General features: G+C 49.1%; 2 protein-coding genes across 3 annotated transcripts; one reads left to right on the top strand and one right to left on the bottom strand.

The window, feature by feature from the left end:
- The first annotated feature begins 620 nt into the window (after positions 1-620).
- Positions 621-8,860, top strand: SNAPC2 (small nuclear RNA activating complex polypeptide 2). Of its 2 annotated transcripts, none has more exons than XM_001376816.4 (5): positions 621-888; positions 4,479-4,598; positions 5,012-5,080; positions 7,061-7,370; positions 7,760-8,860. In XM_001376816.4, exons 1-5 carry the CDS (start codon positions 694-696, stop codon positions 8,140-8,142), a joined length of 1,077 nt encoding a protein of 358 aa, XP_001376853.1. In that variant the 5' UTR covers positions 621-693; the 3' UTR covers positions 8,143-8,860. The 2 variants fall into 2 exon arrangements, with proteins under 2 accessions (XP_001376853.1, XP_056678048.1); XM_056822070.1 differs by lacking the exon at positions 621-888 and adding an exon at positions 1,566-1,811.
- Positions 8,861-10,818: 1,958 nt separating this feature from the next.
- CTXN1 (cortexin 1) lies at positions 10,819-14,430 on the bottom strand. The gene is made up of 2 exons (XM_056822071.1): positions 14,271-14,430; positions 10,819-13,056 (listed from the first exon to the last, which is right to left on the bottom strand). The coding sequence occupies exon 2, from the start codon at positions 12,974-12,976 to the stop codon at positions 12,713-12,715; it is 264 nt and encodes an 87-aa protein (XP_056678049.1). The 5' UTR covers positions 12,977-13,056; positions 14,271-14,430; the 3' UTR covers positions 10,819-12,712.
- Positions 14,431-15,366: the final 936 nt, after the last annotated feature.

Below are 15,366 nucleotides of genomic sequence, written 5' to 3'. Positions count from 1 at the left end.
CCAACCCTTCCTTTCCTTTCTGTTTTAGTAACTACTCTAGGACTGAAGGGTGAGGGCTAGATGAATTGGGTTAAGTGACCAGGGTTATAGCTTGGAAGTGTGTGAGGCCAGCCTTGATGGGAGGTCCTCCTGACTCCAGGTCTGGTGCTTTATCTACTGTGCCACCTAGCTGCAGTTAGTAGACTCTTACAAATGTTTATTGACAGACACTGTACAGTGCTAAAAATAGTGAGGAATTAAAGAAAAGAAACAGTTCCAGCCCTCAAGAAACTTAAAATGTAGTGGGGAAGATAGTCTGCAAACAACTACGTACAAACAAGCTATCAGGCAATGGGAAATCACTGAATATGGTAGAGAAATTGAGGGCAATGGCCAGCTCCTGGACTTGGAAAGAAAACATTTTCATGCGTTTGCGGAAGCTGTCTGCCTTTGCAAACATATATTTGCCAATTCCAGTGAAAGGGGATTCCAGGGCTTGAAGAAGTTATAGTCCAGATGTTGCACTAAATCTCGCGTTTTTAAATTAAAAAAAACTGGCATTTCAGTTCGGGAATGGCATTCCACACCCTAACGAAAACCACCAATGCAGACTCGTTGGCCCTTTTTGGATCGTAACAGCCACCGTAGTGGGTGTACCCGGAAGTGGCCGTTATATTAAAAGGCTCTAGGCGGCAGCTCCAGGTTCAGGCCGTCATGAAGCCCCCTCTTCGGCGGCGCGCGGCTCCTGCGCGGTACCGGGGGCTGGCTCCAGCCGCGGTCCGCACGGGATCGCTCTGGACCCCACGGGAGAAACAGCAACTCCTTCGTTTACTGCAGGCACTAGACGGAGAGACAGAACCAGCTGCTGCGGAGCTGAGGCAGGGGCTACCCCACAGGAGCGAGGCTGAGGTCTGGGGGGGCGGAGCTGAGGGGGAAGGGGCGGAGCACCGTTCGGGCCCGAAGGAGCGCTGCTGTTAGGAGCGGGACTCTAGGAAAAGGGGTAGAGAAGGGTGGGACCGTAGGGAAATTGCGGTTTGGGGGAGGGGCAAAGACTTGAAAGTCTATAAGTACCTATCGTGCGTGCCAGTCTCTTTGCTTAGCGCTAGGAATGCAAAAAGAGGCGAAAGACAGCCCCTGTTCTTAAGGGACTCTCGTCGGGGCTTAGCAGAGTACCTAGCATATAGATGCACTTAATAAATATTCTTTAAATGGGCGAATGAAATCTAAGGAGGGTGTAGAGAGAACAGGGAAATAAATCTATTCCAGCCAAGTTCTATACAGAATATGTAGGAGATAATTAACAAGAGGGGAGGCACTGGAATTTAGAGGGGTTGGAAAAGGCTTCCTGTACAGAGTGGGATTTTAGAACTTAAAAGAGAACAGGGAGGCTAGTAGGTGGAGTTGAGAAGGAAGAAAATGCCCAGAACTAAGGGATGAAGTGTCTTATTTGTGGAACAGCCAGGAGGCAGGATTAAAGAATTTGTGTTGAGGAATAAAATATAAGGCTGGAAAGGGGGGTGGGGTGGGGTAAGGGATTCGGTCCTAGGTTATGAAGGGCTTCGAATGTCACATGGAGCATTTTGTATTTATACCTGGAGGCAATAGGGAACCACTGGAGTTTTTTTTTGTTTTTTTTTAATGAGTGTGTGACATAATCAGACCTGTCCTTTAGGAATATCACTTTAGTGGCTGAATGGAGGATAGATTGGAGTAGGAAGAGACAAGATAGGCAGACTCACCAGTAGACCTTGTAATAATGGTCCAAGTATGTGCTGATGAGAACCTGCACTAGAAGGAGGGAGAGAGGAGCATGTTCAAGAGATATTGCAGAGGTAAAATCAACAGGTCTTGGCAACAGCTTGGATATGGGGGAGGGGAGTGGGAAATAGTGGGAAGTCCAGGGTGACTGCTGGATTGTGAGCCTGCGGGACTGGGAAGATGGGGTTGCTCTCTACAGTAATAGAGAAGGAATATGATAGGTTGAGTCTGGAGAGGAAAGGCAGTGAGTTCTGTTTTGGACATACTGAGTTAAGATGTTTACAGAATATCTAGTTTGAGAGGTCTGAAAAGTCCATTGGAAATGAAGAGTGGAAATCAGCAGTGAGTTTGGGGCAGGATAGGTATATTTGAGAATCATAAGCATAGAGATAACAATTAAATCCATGGGAACTGATGAAATCACTGAGTGAAGTAGTATAGCAGTAGAGAAGAGGTAGGAGGAGATCCTAAAAATTTTAGAGAAAAGAGTACCAAGGAGGAGAAAGTGATCTACAGTGTCAAAGGCTACAGAGAGGTTAAGGAGAGTGAGGATTGAGAAGAGGCCATTGGATTTGGTAACTAAGAGATCAGGGTAACTTTGGAAAGAGCATTTTCCGTGGAATGATAAGTCTACAAACTGCAGGGGAGAGGTCAAGGAATTGGAGTTCATGGGGATAGGAGAGGCTGAGGTTGGGGACCTGGCTGAAGAGAATAGGGCAATCCAGAGATGGGATAAGATTGAGGCTCAGGTGGGACAGGGCTATGAGGGAGGTGAGGTCAGGCTAGAGCTGATTGAGGTGATGAGGGTGGTGGAATTTAGATGGTCAAGAGTCAAGTTCACTTGCGGAGATGGAAATCTGAGGGGAATCTTAACAGAGCAGAGCAAGGGTTCCCAATTAAGTTTAGGAGAGGAGAGGACTTTGGGGGCCCAAGGGAGGATGAGGTAATGGGATTGAGCCAGAGTCTGAAGGCTTAAGTGTGGTGGCATGGACCGGAGCCTCTGAGTTTTAGGTGAGAGAGAGGCCAACTAGATAGTTCTAGACCTAGATATAGGAAAGCCTAAATTTGAATTCTGCCCCAGATACTAACTAGCTCTTAGGATCTTGGGCAAATTACTTAATAAATGCTTTCAGCCAGTTTCCTCACCAAGATAAGGAGAATAATAGCCTACCACTTGAGATTGTGGTGAGGATCAAACAAGATAACAAAAAGTGCTTTGCAAACCAGAACACACTATATATATATATATATATATATGTATATATATGCTGCTCTTGTTATTACTAATCTATGCTGTGAAGAATAAGATCCAGCTAAAACTAGATGGAGGCAGATTGAAGTTAGGATAGATCTCTGCTAGGATGGGAAAGATCTTGCTAGAGGAGGGAGACTTACTGGAGGAATCCTCTGAATGGAAGTGAAGTTTAGGCAACACAAAGGAGCTTGTGTTCCCCTGATACCTTAAGGATTTTGTGGATGGAGGTTCCTGGCCTCCTGCCTCTAATTTTGTGACTTTGGGCAGGCCAGTTCCCTTTTCTTTGCCTCAATTTTACCGTATTTAAAATGAGTACATTTGACTTTACAATCTCCATAAGCTCTCTCTGGAATAGCAGTCTGTGATCTGCGTCCTCAGGCTATACAAAGGAGTTGGGAATAAGCTCATGTTTTATCTACACCTTTGGGGGATGGTGAAAATCTGTGAGAGACAAAGACAACAGGCATTTATTAAACAACTATGGGGTGATCATTCAATATCTACTGAATGCCACATAGAAGAGTCCTGGGATTACTCAAAGAGAACAGGAAATAGAATCATTAAAAAAGAATCAGAAAAGGACCAGTTGAAGTAGCAAGAAGAGAGAAAAAGGGCAGGGGGCCTCTAGGAGAAGATTGATGGTATCAGCTTTGAGAGGAGAATGAGGCCAGCACAAAGGGGAAGAGAACTGTTAGGAAGGAGAGGTGATGCTCACTTCCCCTTCTTCAAGCAAGATAAAGTGGATAATCTCAGGGAAAAAAAAGATACTTTTCTCAATTTGTTTCAAGAAATTCAGCATAGGCAACAGCTGTGTGGTTTAGTGGACAGAAATATAAAGTACCTTCTATGAACAAGGCCCTGGGAGATTTAACAATTATATCAAAGAATCACAGCATTTTAGAGTTGAAATTCAATTCCAAGAGCATTTATTAAATACCTAGTGAGGGTGCCAGGGACTTAGGAGATGCTGGGGATCCAAAAATGAAAATAGGCCCTGCCCTCAAGGAGGGCATTACATTCTTGTGAAAGGGCCTTCAGTAGTCATGTAGTTTATATCAAACCTGGAAAAGAAGGCCTCCAGTGTGCCTTACCTTTGGAGATCCAGCTTCAGAAACCTCTAGTGAACAGGCCCTTCAGCTTCCCAAGACATCCTATTCTGCTTTGAGAGAGCCCCAATTGCGGCCAAATTTTTCCTTCTTTCAAACCTATTCTTCTTATATCTATTCTAAGAGAGAAGGGAAGAGTTTTTTTAAAAAATAAAGGAAGGGTTTGAATGCGGTGACCTATGAGCACTATATAAATGCCAGCATTCATTATAATTATTATCATGTGATTTATAGATGCTTATTTACTTGAATTTGGGCTTATCGGGTATCTGGGAGAATGTACTAGGGGAACAAGGGGAATGAAACAACTCTCAGGCTATCCCATATGAAGCTTTACCCAACTGATTCTTTCACTACCCGCTCCTGACATTTCTTCCTAGATCCAGGATTTTCTTCAGTCCTTGAAGCGTCGTGTGGCTCGGGAGGTCATTCAGCAGGAGCATCGATGCTGTCAGAAAGAGCAGAGGCTTCATAAGACCCAAGTTCCAGCCCCCATTGAGGTGAAGATGGGGTGGGAATACTAGAGAAGTCAAACAGGAGACCCAGAAGCAAGAGTTGGGGTTTCAGAGAAAAAACCCCAAATGTTATTGGCATAGCCATATGGCAGGATGGGAAGAACATTGGATTTGACCAAAGGACCTATGTAGAATCCTTGCTTAGTTTCTCATCACTCATGCTCAGAGCCAGTCATTTAGCGTCTATTACTTTGCCTCAGTTTCATGATCTGCAAAATGAGAGAATCTGACTATGGTCTTTAGAGTCCCTGTAATGCTGTGGTAATTGGCTGGGTATGAGAGGAGGGCCTTTGAGGGATACAAGCTGGGGCCAAGTGAGGGAAAAGCAAGACAGTTGACATCTTGCCAAGGAAGTATATGTCCATTTATAATCAGACTAATCCTATGTTCAATTCTAGGTTTGGACAGATTTGGCTGAAAAGGTGACCAGCCAGTTGGAAGAAGCAATGACCACTGCCTTTTCCCAGGTACCAGAGGCCCAGGAATTTTCTAACTCATTTCTATTTTTCAGGGATCTTTGATTTTATCAGGATAGATACTGCCTTTCAATCTCTTACATCCTGTCCATACCATAGTTCACCATCTTGAACTCCTACAGGAAAAAAAAAAGATCCCCTTCCAGCTGGGGATGAAGCTTTCCTGAGTATTAATAAACCTAAACTTTAAAGGACAGTTTGCACAGACTTTCACCAGATCAGACTTGAAGATTTTACAGTTTGGTAAACTGACCAAGAGCTACCTTCAAGAGTCCAGAATTTATGGGTAGCTCAGTGGATTGAGAGCCAGGCCTAGAGATGGGAGGTCCTGGGTTCAAATCTGTTCTCAGATACTTCCCAGCTGTGTGACCCTGGGCAAGTCACTTCACCCCCATTGTCTAGCCCTTACCACTCTTCTGCTTCAGAACCAATACACAGTATTGATTCCAAGATGGAAGGTAAGGGTTTAAAAAAAAAAGTCCAGGGCTTCCCCTTAGGCACAATAAGCCATCCGAAAAGGATGTCAGAAAATGGTCTTTCTAAGAAATCACTGCCTAGACATACATTTTGAGGGGAAGAGCTAGAACAGGGGTTCTTTCCAAGAGTTCCAAGAATGATTATCAGGAGAGTCTTTGAACTTTAATGAGAAAAAAAAATTACACCCCCTAGTCAGTAAATCCTGGAGATCCTTAAAATTTTAGAGAAAAGAGTACCAAGGAGGAGAGAGTGATCTACAGTGTGAAAGGCTACAGAGAGGTTAAGGAGAGTGAGGATTGCGAAGAGGCCATTGGATTTGGCAACTAAGAGATCAGGGTAACTTTGGAAAGAGCATTTTCCATGGAATGATAAGTCTCCAAACTGCAGGGGAGAGGTCAAGGAATTGGAGTTCATGGGGATAACATCCTGTTTGGCTTTCAAAGCTCTTCAGAACCTACCTTGTGATATTTCAGTCATCTTATGCCTTCTTCCCTTCCTTCCTTTGAGTCTCTTGCTGTTTCTTGAATGTGATTTCCTATTTCCTGATTCCAAGGGTTTTCACTGGCTGTCCCCCATGCCAGTCCCCCATATCACTCTCTAAGCCTATTGGCTTCTCATGCTTCCTTCAAGGCTCTACCATAGTCCCACCTTCAAGAGGTTTTTCTCCACTTCCCTTAATGCTAGTGCCTTCCCCTTACTGACTATGTACCAATTATCCTGTCTGTTGCTTGCTTGTTACCTAGTTGTTTACATGGTATCTCCCTCAGTAGACTATGAGCTCTTTGGGAGTAGGGGCTGCTTTTTTTTGGGGGGGGGGTCAATCTTTGTAGCCCCAGTGCTTAGCACAGGACTTGTTGTATAGTGTGTGCTTAATAAAACTTAAATTTATTAACTTTATTTTCACTAACTTCTAGTTCCCTTTAATGATTTAAAAATATGATTCTGAGAAGGGATTTGTAGATGTCACCAAACTGCCAAAAAGGGCCACAGCACAAGAAGAATTAAGACCCCTTTGGCTTACTACACCTGCTAGAGGGGGTGAACTTAAAATGCAGAAAATTATCCAGAGAGATCAGCCTGGCCAGTGTGAGGTTTTGCTTTGCTGGACTATGCATGGTAATGAGGAAGGTTTTATTTTTCTTGCACTGGAAGGTATGATAAATGTGTGAGAAAATTTATTTTGAAAATAAAGGAAGTAAAAGAGATGAGAGGCCCTGACCTAGAAGAATAAATACCTAGTTGTAGGCTGCTCTGGTCTGTTCCCATTTCCTTGAAGTGTTAGGCCACTGGCTAGGCCTGTCCCATGGGTTCTTTAAAAAAAAAAAACACCTCACTTTCCATCTTAGAATCAAAACTGTGTATTAGTTCCAAGGCAGAAGAGCAGTAAAGGCTAGGCAATGGGGGTTAAGTGACTTGCCCAGGGTCACACAGCTAGGAAGTGAGACCAGATTGAACCCAGGACCTCCCATCTCCCCCCTCTCTCTGCCCTTACAGATCCTGACTATTGCTGCAACAGAACCTGTAAGTCTGCTCCACTCCATTCCAGAGAAGCCAACCCAAGCCAGTGAGAGACAGCTTCTCTGCAAAGACTCTAATCCCCAGGAAGAACTCCCACCTGAAGCCCCAAAGCCCACACAAGAGGCCAGCTGTGGAGTCCCTGGGACCTGCGACACAGAAGTCAAGACTAGCCACTCCGAATGTAGCTCAGCCACAAACAGAAACTTTGTCATTGACTTTGAGAAGATATATAAATATCTGTCAAGTATATCCCGAAGTGGCAAAGGCCTTGAGCTTTCACCTGGAGGTGAGTGGGGACAGTGATGCCAGGGTGCTCTACCCAATGCAGCGTAGTAAGCTGATGGGGGGGGGGGGGGGGGGATGAGGCAGGCAGCGGGTTGGAGCAGTGACTAGTGTTGGATTTGGAATTAAGATCAAAGTTCAAATCCAGATCCAAATCCTTACTAGCTGTGTAACTCTAAGCAAGTCATTTCACCTCTGCTTGCTTCAGTTTCCTCAACTGTAAAATGCAGCTAATAATAGCACCTGCCTCCCAGAGCTGTCGTGAGGATGAGATGAGATTATATTTGTAAAGTGCTTTGCAAACCTTAAAGTGCTCTATCAGTGTTGTTGTGATCATCACCGCCCCCATCTTCACTGTGGCCACACTTATTCTCCCTTCTCTTTCATTCCCAGAGTCTGCTGTACTCCTTGATCTGCTCATGTCCCTGCCTGAGGAACTGAGCCACCTGCCCTGTGAAAAGCTGCAGACCCACATGGCTAGTTCCTACAGAAAACTGGTGCGCCCTCAAGCAGGCTCAAGTCCAGGCCACAGTGACCCCGGACAAGCCCCCACAGTAGAAGATGATGAAGATGGCACCTCAACCAGTAATGGCCCAGGAAGGATGGGGAGCCCCTCTCCAGAGAGTCCTGCTTCTTCTGGTCTAAATTGCCCCAGAGATACTCTGCCCTCCGGACAGCAACAGTTGTGGCAAGAATTGGAGTTCTGTCCTCTGAATCCATTCCTGATTCCCTTGGAGCTTCTGTCTCGGGCAGCACCTCCCGAGGGCCTACACTGAATATCTGGCCTTAAGGAAGGGGTGTGGGTGTGAGTGTGAAGGTGAGAGGAGGAGAGAAGAAATGCTTGTTATTTCTGAACTTGCTTTTATTTGAGATTTCTAGGCAGTTCTGTGACTGGGTTTATTTGAGCCCCCACTCTATCTGATCTGAACAAATATCCCAGAATTTGTGCTGAGTAGCAAGGTAAAGAGATTTCAGAGTTCAGAAGGCTGGGAATCCCATCTCTTCTGTTGAACCCAATTCCTTCCCTGGATTTGAAGAGGTGGGCACGTGTTTGAAAGAGATTTCAGAGAGATGGGGCTTGGGAGTTCTGGGGAACACACTTTTTAGCGCTTTCAGTACAATTTAAGTGTGATTTGAAACAAAAATGATTCATTTGCTTTTCAGCAGTATTTGTTGAATCTATTATATGCACACATCTTCCTCTCTTCCTTTTCTCCACTCTGCTGGTGTGCATGGCACAGCCCTTTGTCAGAATACCGCAATCTTTGCCACCCTCAATACTGTGATTCCTTTGAGTTGTGTATCATTGTGAAGGTTGGATTTCTGCCTCAGTCTTCTGGTTTGGTTGCTGATGGGTGCAGTTAAGTTTATTAATCTCAAAAATATGTAACTTAAATTCAGAAGGAATATAAGGCAGGACTCTGGATACTGGTTTTTATTTTCAAAATGTAATTTAAAACAATAAAGTTAGAAATTCCTCAACATCATTACAAATGGTTGCAAAACTATTATCATTCATGTTTTGTCTTTTAATTTTAAAATGAAACTATTTACTTTGTCTAGTTTGTTTAATGAATGCTGATGTGCTTCCTCAAAAATTTCTTTTCAGTAGTAGTAAATTCAAGCTCCCATCTTTCCTCCAGTGCTGACTACACTCACTGACTGTGTTAACACCATGTTAGTTTTGCTTCAGTTAATGCCTCAATTAAACAAAGAATTTACGTTTTTAACTTAAAATCAGAGGGCCTCTTCTCCCGGAAATACAGACTTGAGTTTATTGGTTTCTTTTTTCATTCCCACCTTCATTTATTTCATCAAACAGAATATTGAAGGATATCATGATCCCTGAAAAATAGGCCATGTATATATTCTCTTTACCTAAATATATGATATAGTAAATAAGCTACAAAATGATCATTTCTTGCTATGTACTCTGTCCCACTCCCTGTTGTTCCCTCCTTCCTTTCTGAGGTTCTGGGAAGTGTCAAGCCAGTGCCTACTTTTCCCACCTTTATGGGACCTCTGATCATTTCCTCTCAAATCTTTTTCTCAGACTTCACTTGGACCCTCTATCCACTCACTCATCCTTAGCTCAGCAGAGATGCCTGTCTCACAGTGCACCTGTTCTCATAATAGCATAACTCCCATTTCTACAGAACAAGAAGGTTTACAGCTACTCAGTGATTTATGCCACCATCACCTCTTCAACAAGTATTGGCCTAGGAAGCATGGGGAGCCCCACTCCTGAAAGTTCTGCTACTTCTGGTCCAGATCTGAATTCAAACAGGCATTTTGGGCCCCCAAGACCTACATTCTTTCCAATAAACCATTTTTCCAAGTCCTGCTTCTCAATGAGTTGGTCATTTAAGCCACTGAGTTTGTCCTTCCCACCTGGGATGCTCCAGGCCATGGGGAAGCTGATGATCCTTGCATCTGGGCCCTCTTTCCTCTCCGAGTCCAATCATAACATCAGATGAAACGACTTTAGCCATGAAGATCTCTGTAGATACTGGTCACTATGCCCAACTTTTACTCTTCTTGTGCTTTGTTGTTCACTGGACACCAAAGATGTTCACTACATTATCCCTCCCCCCCTCCTCCCCCCTTGCCTCTTAGATGTTATAGGCATGTCAGGAACCTTCTGGCACCCCAGAAGCAAAAAATGTCATTGCCCCTTGAACCTTAACCACAAGCTAGCTCCTCCTTCCAGCCTAAATATGTTAGAACAAGGCATGGGTGCAAAAGGCACCAGCTGGGGTAGAAATGGAGCCATAGCCTTCCAGGAGAGGAATGGGATCAGAGGCAGGGAACAGTGACCCAGAGAATGGCTTTATTCAATTCCCACTTCAGGTTATAATGCACTGCATCTCATGGAAAGATGGGTGCAAAGGTGTTTGTTGTAAGGGGGATGGGAAGCAGATGGGAATGGGAGTTTAAGGTGAATTTGAGAAGAAGCCATTGAAACACATGCTATCGGGAGTGGGCCAGGGTGGGTAAGAGGGCTGCAGAATGATGGCACTGATTGGCTGGGGCTGCCAGATCCCAAGACCCTCTGCAACAACATCCACAACTGGGGCTGGGGCAGAGGAATAGGGCTGTGTGACCCAGTCTTGGTTTTGGAAGGACACAGGGATGGGGAGGTGGGGAGGGAGGCTGGTGGTGGCGAGAGCAGCATGTGAAGTAGTTGATCAGCATGGCCAGGATCAGAATGTCAGAAATGGGATTATACCCTGGACCTTATTATATCGAGCCCAGCCCCTTGTTCTGCCCCATTTTACAGTGAAGCAAAGGGAAGGGCTAGGTTTATGCCCAAGGACACATTGTTAGAGGCAAAGCTGAGATCTGAACTTGGATCTCCCACCTGCTGGTTCAGGCTTCCCCACTCCCCTGTTCTGTCTCATTCACCTTGAAGCTCTTTTCCACCTCATCACAAAAACCACTCACACTCGGGACAGGATGATTTGTTATTTATTATTTGGGCCTGAGCAGCGGCTGCAGTGTTGTCTCTGTCCGCCATCCAGCTTTCCTCTCCTTCCCCTCTCCTAGATTTGGCTTGTCCTGTGCACATCTGCCAGCTTTAGCTCAGAGGTGACGTCTGGGTGAGCTGTTTAGGGCCCAGAGCCCAGCCAAGTTGGGTAGGGGCTCAGCACTTGTGGGAGCTCATTAATAAATCCCCCATGGTGGGGCAGGGGCAGGGTACTTGGGGAGCTGGCCAGGCAGCAGCCCTTAATGAAAAAACAACAACAAAAACCACCCTACAGTAATCGTGGGGGAAGAAGGCCCCAATCCTTTCATAGGCTTTCAGGCTTTGGGGGAAGACAGCAAAGCAACAGGAAGTGCAGGATAAGCATACAGGCTTGGTAAAAGATCAGGTGGCCAAGAAGTTGGGGAGGCCATTCTAGGCAGGGGAATGGAAGGAACGAAGGCACAGAGGTGGAAAACGAGTCAGCCTGTGGGGTCTGGGAGAGCAGAAGGCCCCTGATTGGGGGTGGGGAGACAAGTGTAGAGGTGACCACAGTGACAAGAGGGAGAGTGCAGTGGGGACCTAGAGGACAGGTAGGCTATACATGTGTCAGCATTCAGCTGATGTTCCCTCCACTCTGAGAGACTCAATAAGGGTTTGGGCTGACCTGCAGCTAGCTATAGCCTTGTCAAAGAAACCCACCCTTGTATGAGCCATCTTAGATCACCTGCTGCCCTTCCCACAGTAGGCATTCAAAATGTTTGTTGAGATGGTTCAACTGTAGTGCCCTGCACCACCCCTCCTGCCCCCATGGTGCCTTGATGATGCCCTTCTGTTCAGGGCTTCTTGACCAGGAAGCCAGCCATTGGCAAAGGTCAGGGAGAAGGGGCTGGTCTGGGCTGGCCTGGGGGCCCTGCACCTTGCATGTAGTAGGTGCTTACCAAATACTTGTTGAATTGAGGGGAGAGTCAGAGTGCTGGGGGGAAGGGGGAGCTTGCTGAGTTTCTTAATCTAGGAGATGGCCCCTAGGCCATGGGGGCTTGAGTAACTAGGTTGGGGGGGGGGGAGGCTTCAATCCTGAGTGCCCTGGGAGGATGGCCAGGCAGCTGTCATGAGAGAAGGGGGAGGCCTGTAGGTCAAATGGGCAGAGACTAGGGGAGAGGTTGCAGCATCCAGAGTTTTGATTATCCATCAACAGGTAGTGGGCAGGGTAGATGCAGGCCAGGAGGCAAAGAAGTGGCCACCAATCCTGGCCAGAGGGGCTCCCCAAAGCCCAGGAATGGGAGACCTGACTCCCAAAGCTTGCTCACTTCACTCTAATGCGTCCCTGCTGTAAGTGGATTGGAAGACTGGTCCACTTCACTTCCAAAAGCATCTAGTGTTAGGCCTTGGGCCTGCTCATCTCTGCCCTCAGGGTGGATGTGGAGGCTTAAGAGCAGGAGTCAAGGTTGGGAGAAGTGAAGCCTGGGCTTCTGGGCCCAGGCTAGGTCAGGACCGAGGTGGAATCTGGATTCGAGGAGAGACCTAGACCCAGGCTTGGGTCAGGGGATAGGATAGTCTTGGCCAAGCCAGGCTAGGTAGGGGTTTGGAGAAGGAGAAGAGCTTCTGTTTAGGCCAGCCTGGATTCATGGATGAGGTAAAGTGATGGGGGGTGAGTTTAGGGAGCCCTAGGCCAGGTGGGGGGGGGGGGGCAATAATGGAGGCAGTCCTAGGCCTTGGATTCTAGGCCAGTCTGGGGATGGGGCAGGATAGGGGAGGTGAGCGATAGAATCTCAAGGCATGGGTAGGGGTATGGGCATGGGCATGGGCATGGGCATGGGCAGGGGCAGGGATTGGTTGGGCAGGGGCAGAACTCTTTGGCCCTGCCCTGCCCTGCCCTGCCCTCACACCAACGCATAGTCGAACTGTCCCCTCTCTAGTGCCTCCTTGTGGTCGGTCCAGGACGAGGCGGGCATGCGGCTGTATGGGTCCAGGAGGATGCGGACGCAGCGCACCATGAGCAGCACCAGGAACAGCAGCAGAAAGAGAACAAAGGCGAAGACCGTGCGCTGCTCCGCGTCCAGACCCGCGGCCCCCCCGGTTCCCCCTTGCCCCGGAGCCCCTGCCGGGGACAGTGCCTCGTAGTCTGGAGTCCAGGCGGAGCTCATGGCTCCACTGACCGCTCACATCGCCTGTCTGCCCGCCTCCCCCTCTGGGTCCACGACCGGGATCGGACTGACACTGAGACCTGGGGGAGAGGGAGAGAAGCCACAAATGGCTGCCACGCCCCCAACGGCCCCCACCCCAGGCTGTTTTCCTTCCGCCCTTTCCGCCCTCCCTCCTCACTCCACCCACCTCACTTAGTCCCCAACACCACCGCTCTCTTCCTCTCCATCCCGCTACGCATCCTACACACCCATCCCCGCCCCCATACGCCTAATCTCACCTCCTTCCCACTCTGCTCCACAGTCTTCCACCCTCATCTCCGCCTCTCCTTTCCCCGTGCCCCCCCCCCCCCCCGCCTCCCCTCCCATGCCCCACCTCACCTAAACTGCTCCATCCCGCCCGGGTCCCGCCAATCCCCCAAGCATGCCCCGCCACCTAATCTCCATCCTCCCATCCCACCCGGAGTTATCTTTGTTTAGCCACACAGCGCACACCTCGTCCCCGCTGGGACCCCGTAAACCCGACCCACCTCGGTCCCCCTCAACACCCCCAGTCCCTGGAACGTCAACACATCTTCCTATCACACCATTTCCACACGCCTTCCCTCCCCACCCTCGTACACCCAATTTTATCTCGGTCCCATCCCCCTGTTCGCTCTTCCCACCTCCAGCCCCTACCCCTTACCAGATACACGACCCCACCCATCTCTCTTCACCCATTCCTCGTCCTCACGACCTCCCACCCCAGTCTACACCTACCCACCTCTTACTTGCTCACTCCCATGTCCTCCCTTCTCGACCCTCCCCGTCTGGCCCCCCACCTCCGCCCTCGGATTCAGTTCGTGTGAGGAAGGAGATGGAGAATCTGGAGAGCTGGGCACTCCGGTCCTCGTCTCACTCCACACCACACCCTACACCCGCGCGCCCCAGCCCCCAACCATCTCCATCTCCAGCCCCAGCCCAGTCTCACCTACCTGGGGGTGCTTTCCTTTCACTTGCCTGCCTCAGCTACCCCAGCCTGCACCCACTCTCCCGGGTGGCATAAGGGGTCGTCGCCAGTCTTTCTATCCACTCGCCCTCCAGCCCACGTGCCCCCGAGGCCCCAAACCCCGTTCTTTCCAACGTCGACCCCTGGCGCCTGCCCTTCCAGGTCACCCTCGCAGCCCCCTCCCTTGCTCGGGCTCGTCCCACCCTTTAAGCCCCCTCCCCATATGTGCTCGGCCCCAACCCTGTTTACCCTCCAGTGGGGGAAACCCCAGCCCCACCTCAGCCACCACTCCACAGCCTCCCCCCTCACCCGGGGCTGGGGTGACGGCGGCTCGGTGCGCTCCCTTAACCCCACTCCTCTCCGCTCCTCCTCTTCGCTCTCCCCGCGTCTTGGTGCGCTCAACCCCGGCTCAGCTCGCCCTGCCGGAGACGGAGGAGGCGCAGCCGGAGCCGCCGCGGATGTTCCCATAGAGACGGGGGCGGGGCCGCCGCCAAAAAAAACTCAAGAAGCGGGGGAGGGGGCGGGAGGGAAGGGAGGGCTCCGCACAGCACAACCCCTTAACTCTTTACGGGTCTGTAGCCTCCACCCCAACTCTAGAGGTCGACCAGTTACTTAGCCCTTCTCCTCGGCCACTCCTTCCCCAATATCTTCGTTTCCCCGGAGCGGCCCTTCTGCCCCACACCTCAAAGCCGTAGATACCAGTCATTCCTCGACTGAGCCCCCTCCCCCGCCTCCACTGCTCCCAGCCTTCCCAGACCAACCCACCACCCCCTCCATCCCCAGACAAGCCCTACAGTCCCTAGGCTAGACTGATGGCGCAGAACAGAGTGCGGGACACGGAGTCTGACGAGAAGACCCGAGTTCACAATTCCGACCTCAGTCCCGCCCTAGCTGTGCGACCCTGGGCAAGTCACTTCCCCTGTCTGTTTCCTCAGCTATAAAACAGGAATAACACTGCCCTCCCAGGATTGCTATGAGGATGAAATGAGATCATTGGATTTTTCTTAAAGCCGTGCTGGGTTCCGGCTCTAAAATTCACCCTCTCTCCATCCTCTGCGCCCGGATGGCTATCTCATGTAGGGTCTCGTGATGGGCAGAATGGGAATCCATACACATCTCATCTTTCAGGGCGCCCGCTCATCTCAAACTCTGCTCACCCCTTCCTCCCTAGCACGGGTCAGGTCAGCCCCCAAAGGCCATGATCAGGATCCTACGGTGGCTTCTCTTTCCTCAGGAACTGGGAAGAGAAGCATGGTTATTGCTCCACACCTCATTAATGGCTTCTGGAACCTTATGTGCCCAGGAACTAGCCTTCCCAAAAGAAATAGGGCTGCTTAGCCTGTGGGCATATATACTAAAACATTTCTCTGGGGAGGGTGACCCCCTCTGTAGCCTTCTCCCTCTG

This window comes from Monodelphis domestica, chromosome 3, assembly GCF_027887165.1.
Source record: "Monodelphis domestica isolate mMonDom1 chromosome 3, mMonDom1.pri, whole genome shotgun sequence".
Classification (NCBI taxonomy): domain Eukaryota; kingdom Metazoa; phylum Chordata; class Mammalia; order Didelphimorphia; family Didelphidae; genus Monodelphis; species Monodelphis domestica.
Note: the sequence above shows the minus strand (reverse complement) of the source record. Positions and strands in the feature narration are given on the sequence as shown.

What these genes read in the sequence shown, in the direction of transcription:
- CTXN1 (XM_056822071.1), bottom strand. Translation starts at nt 12,976, where the DNA reads ATGAGCTCCGCCTGGACTCCAGACTACGAGGCACTGTCCCCGGCAGGG.
- SNAPC2 (XM_001376816.4), top strand. Translation starts at nt 694, where the DNA reads ATGAAGCCCCCTCTTCGGCGGCGCGCGGCTCCTGCGCGGTACCGGGGG. An exon ending in AAGTTCCAGCCCCCATTGAG is followed by an intron (nt 4,599 to 5,011) that starts GTGAAGATGGGG and finishes GTTCAATTCTAG; the next exon opens with GTTTGGACAGATTTGGCTGA. An exon ending in TGACCACTGCCTTTTCCCAG is followed by an intron (nt 5,081 to 7,060) that starts GTACCAGAGGCC and finishes CTGCCCTTACAG; the next exon opens with ATCCTGACTATTGCTGCAAC.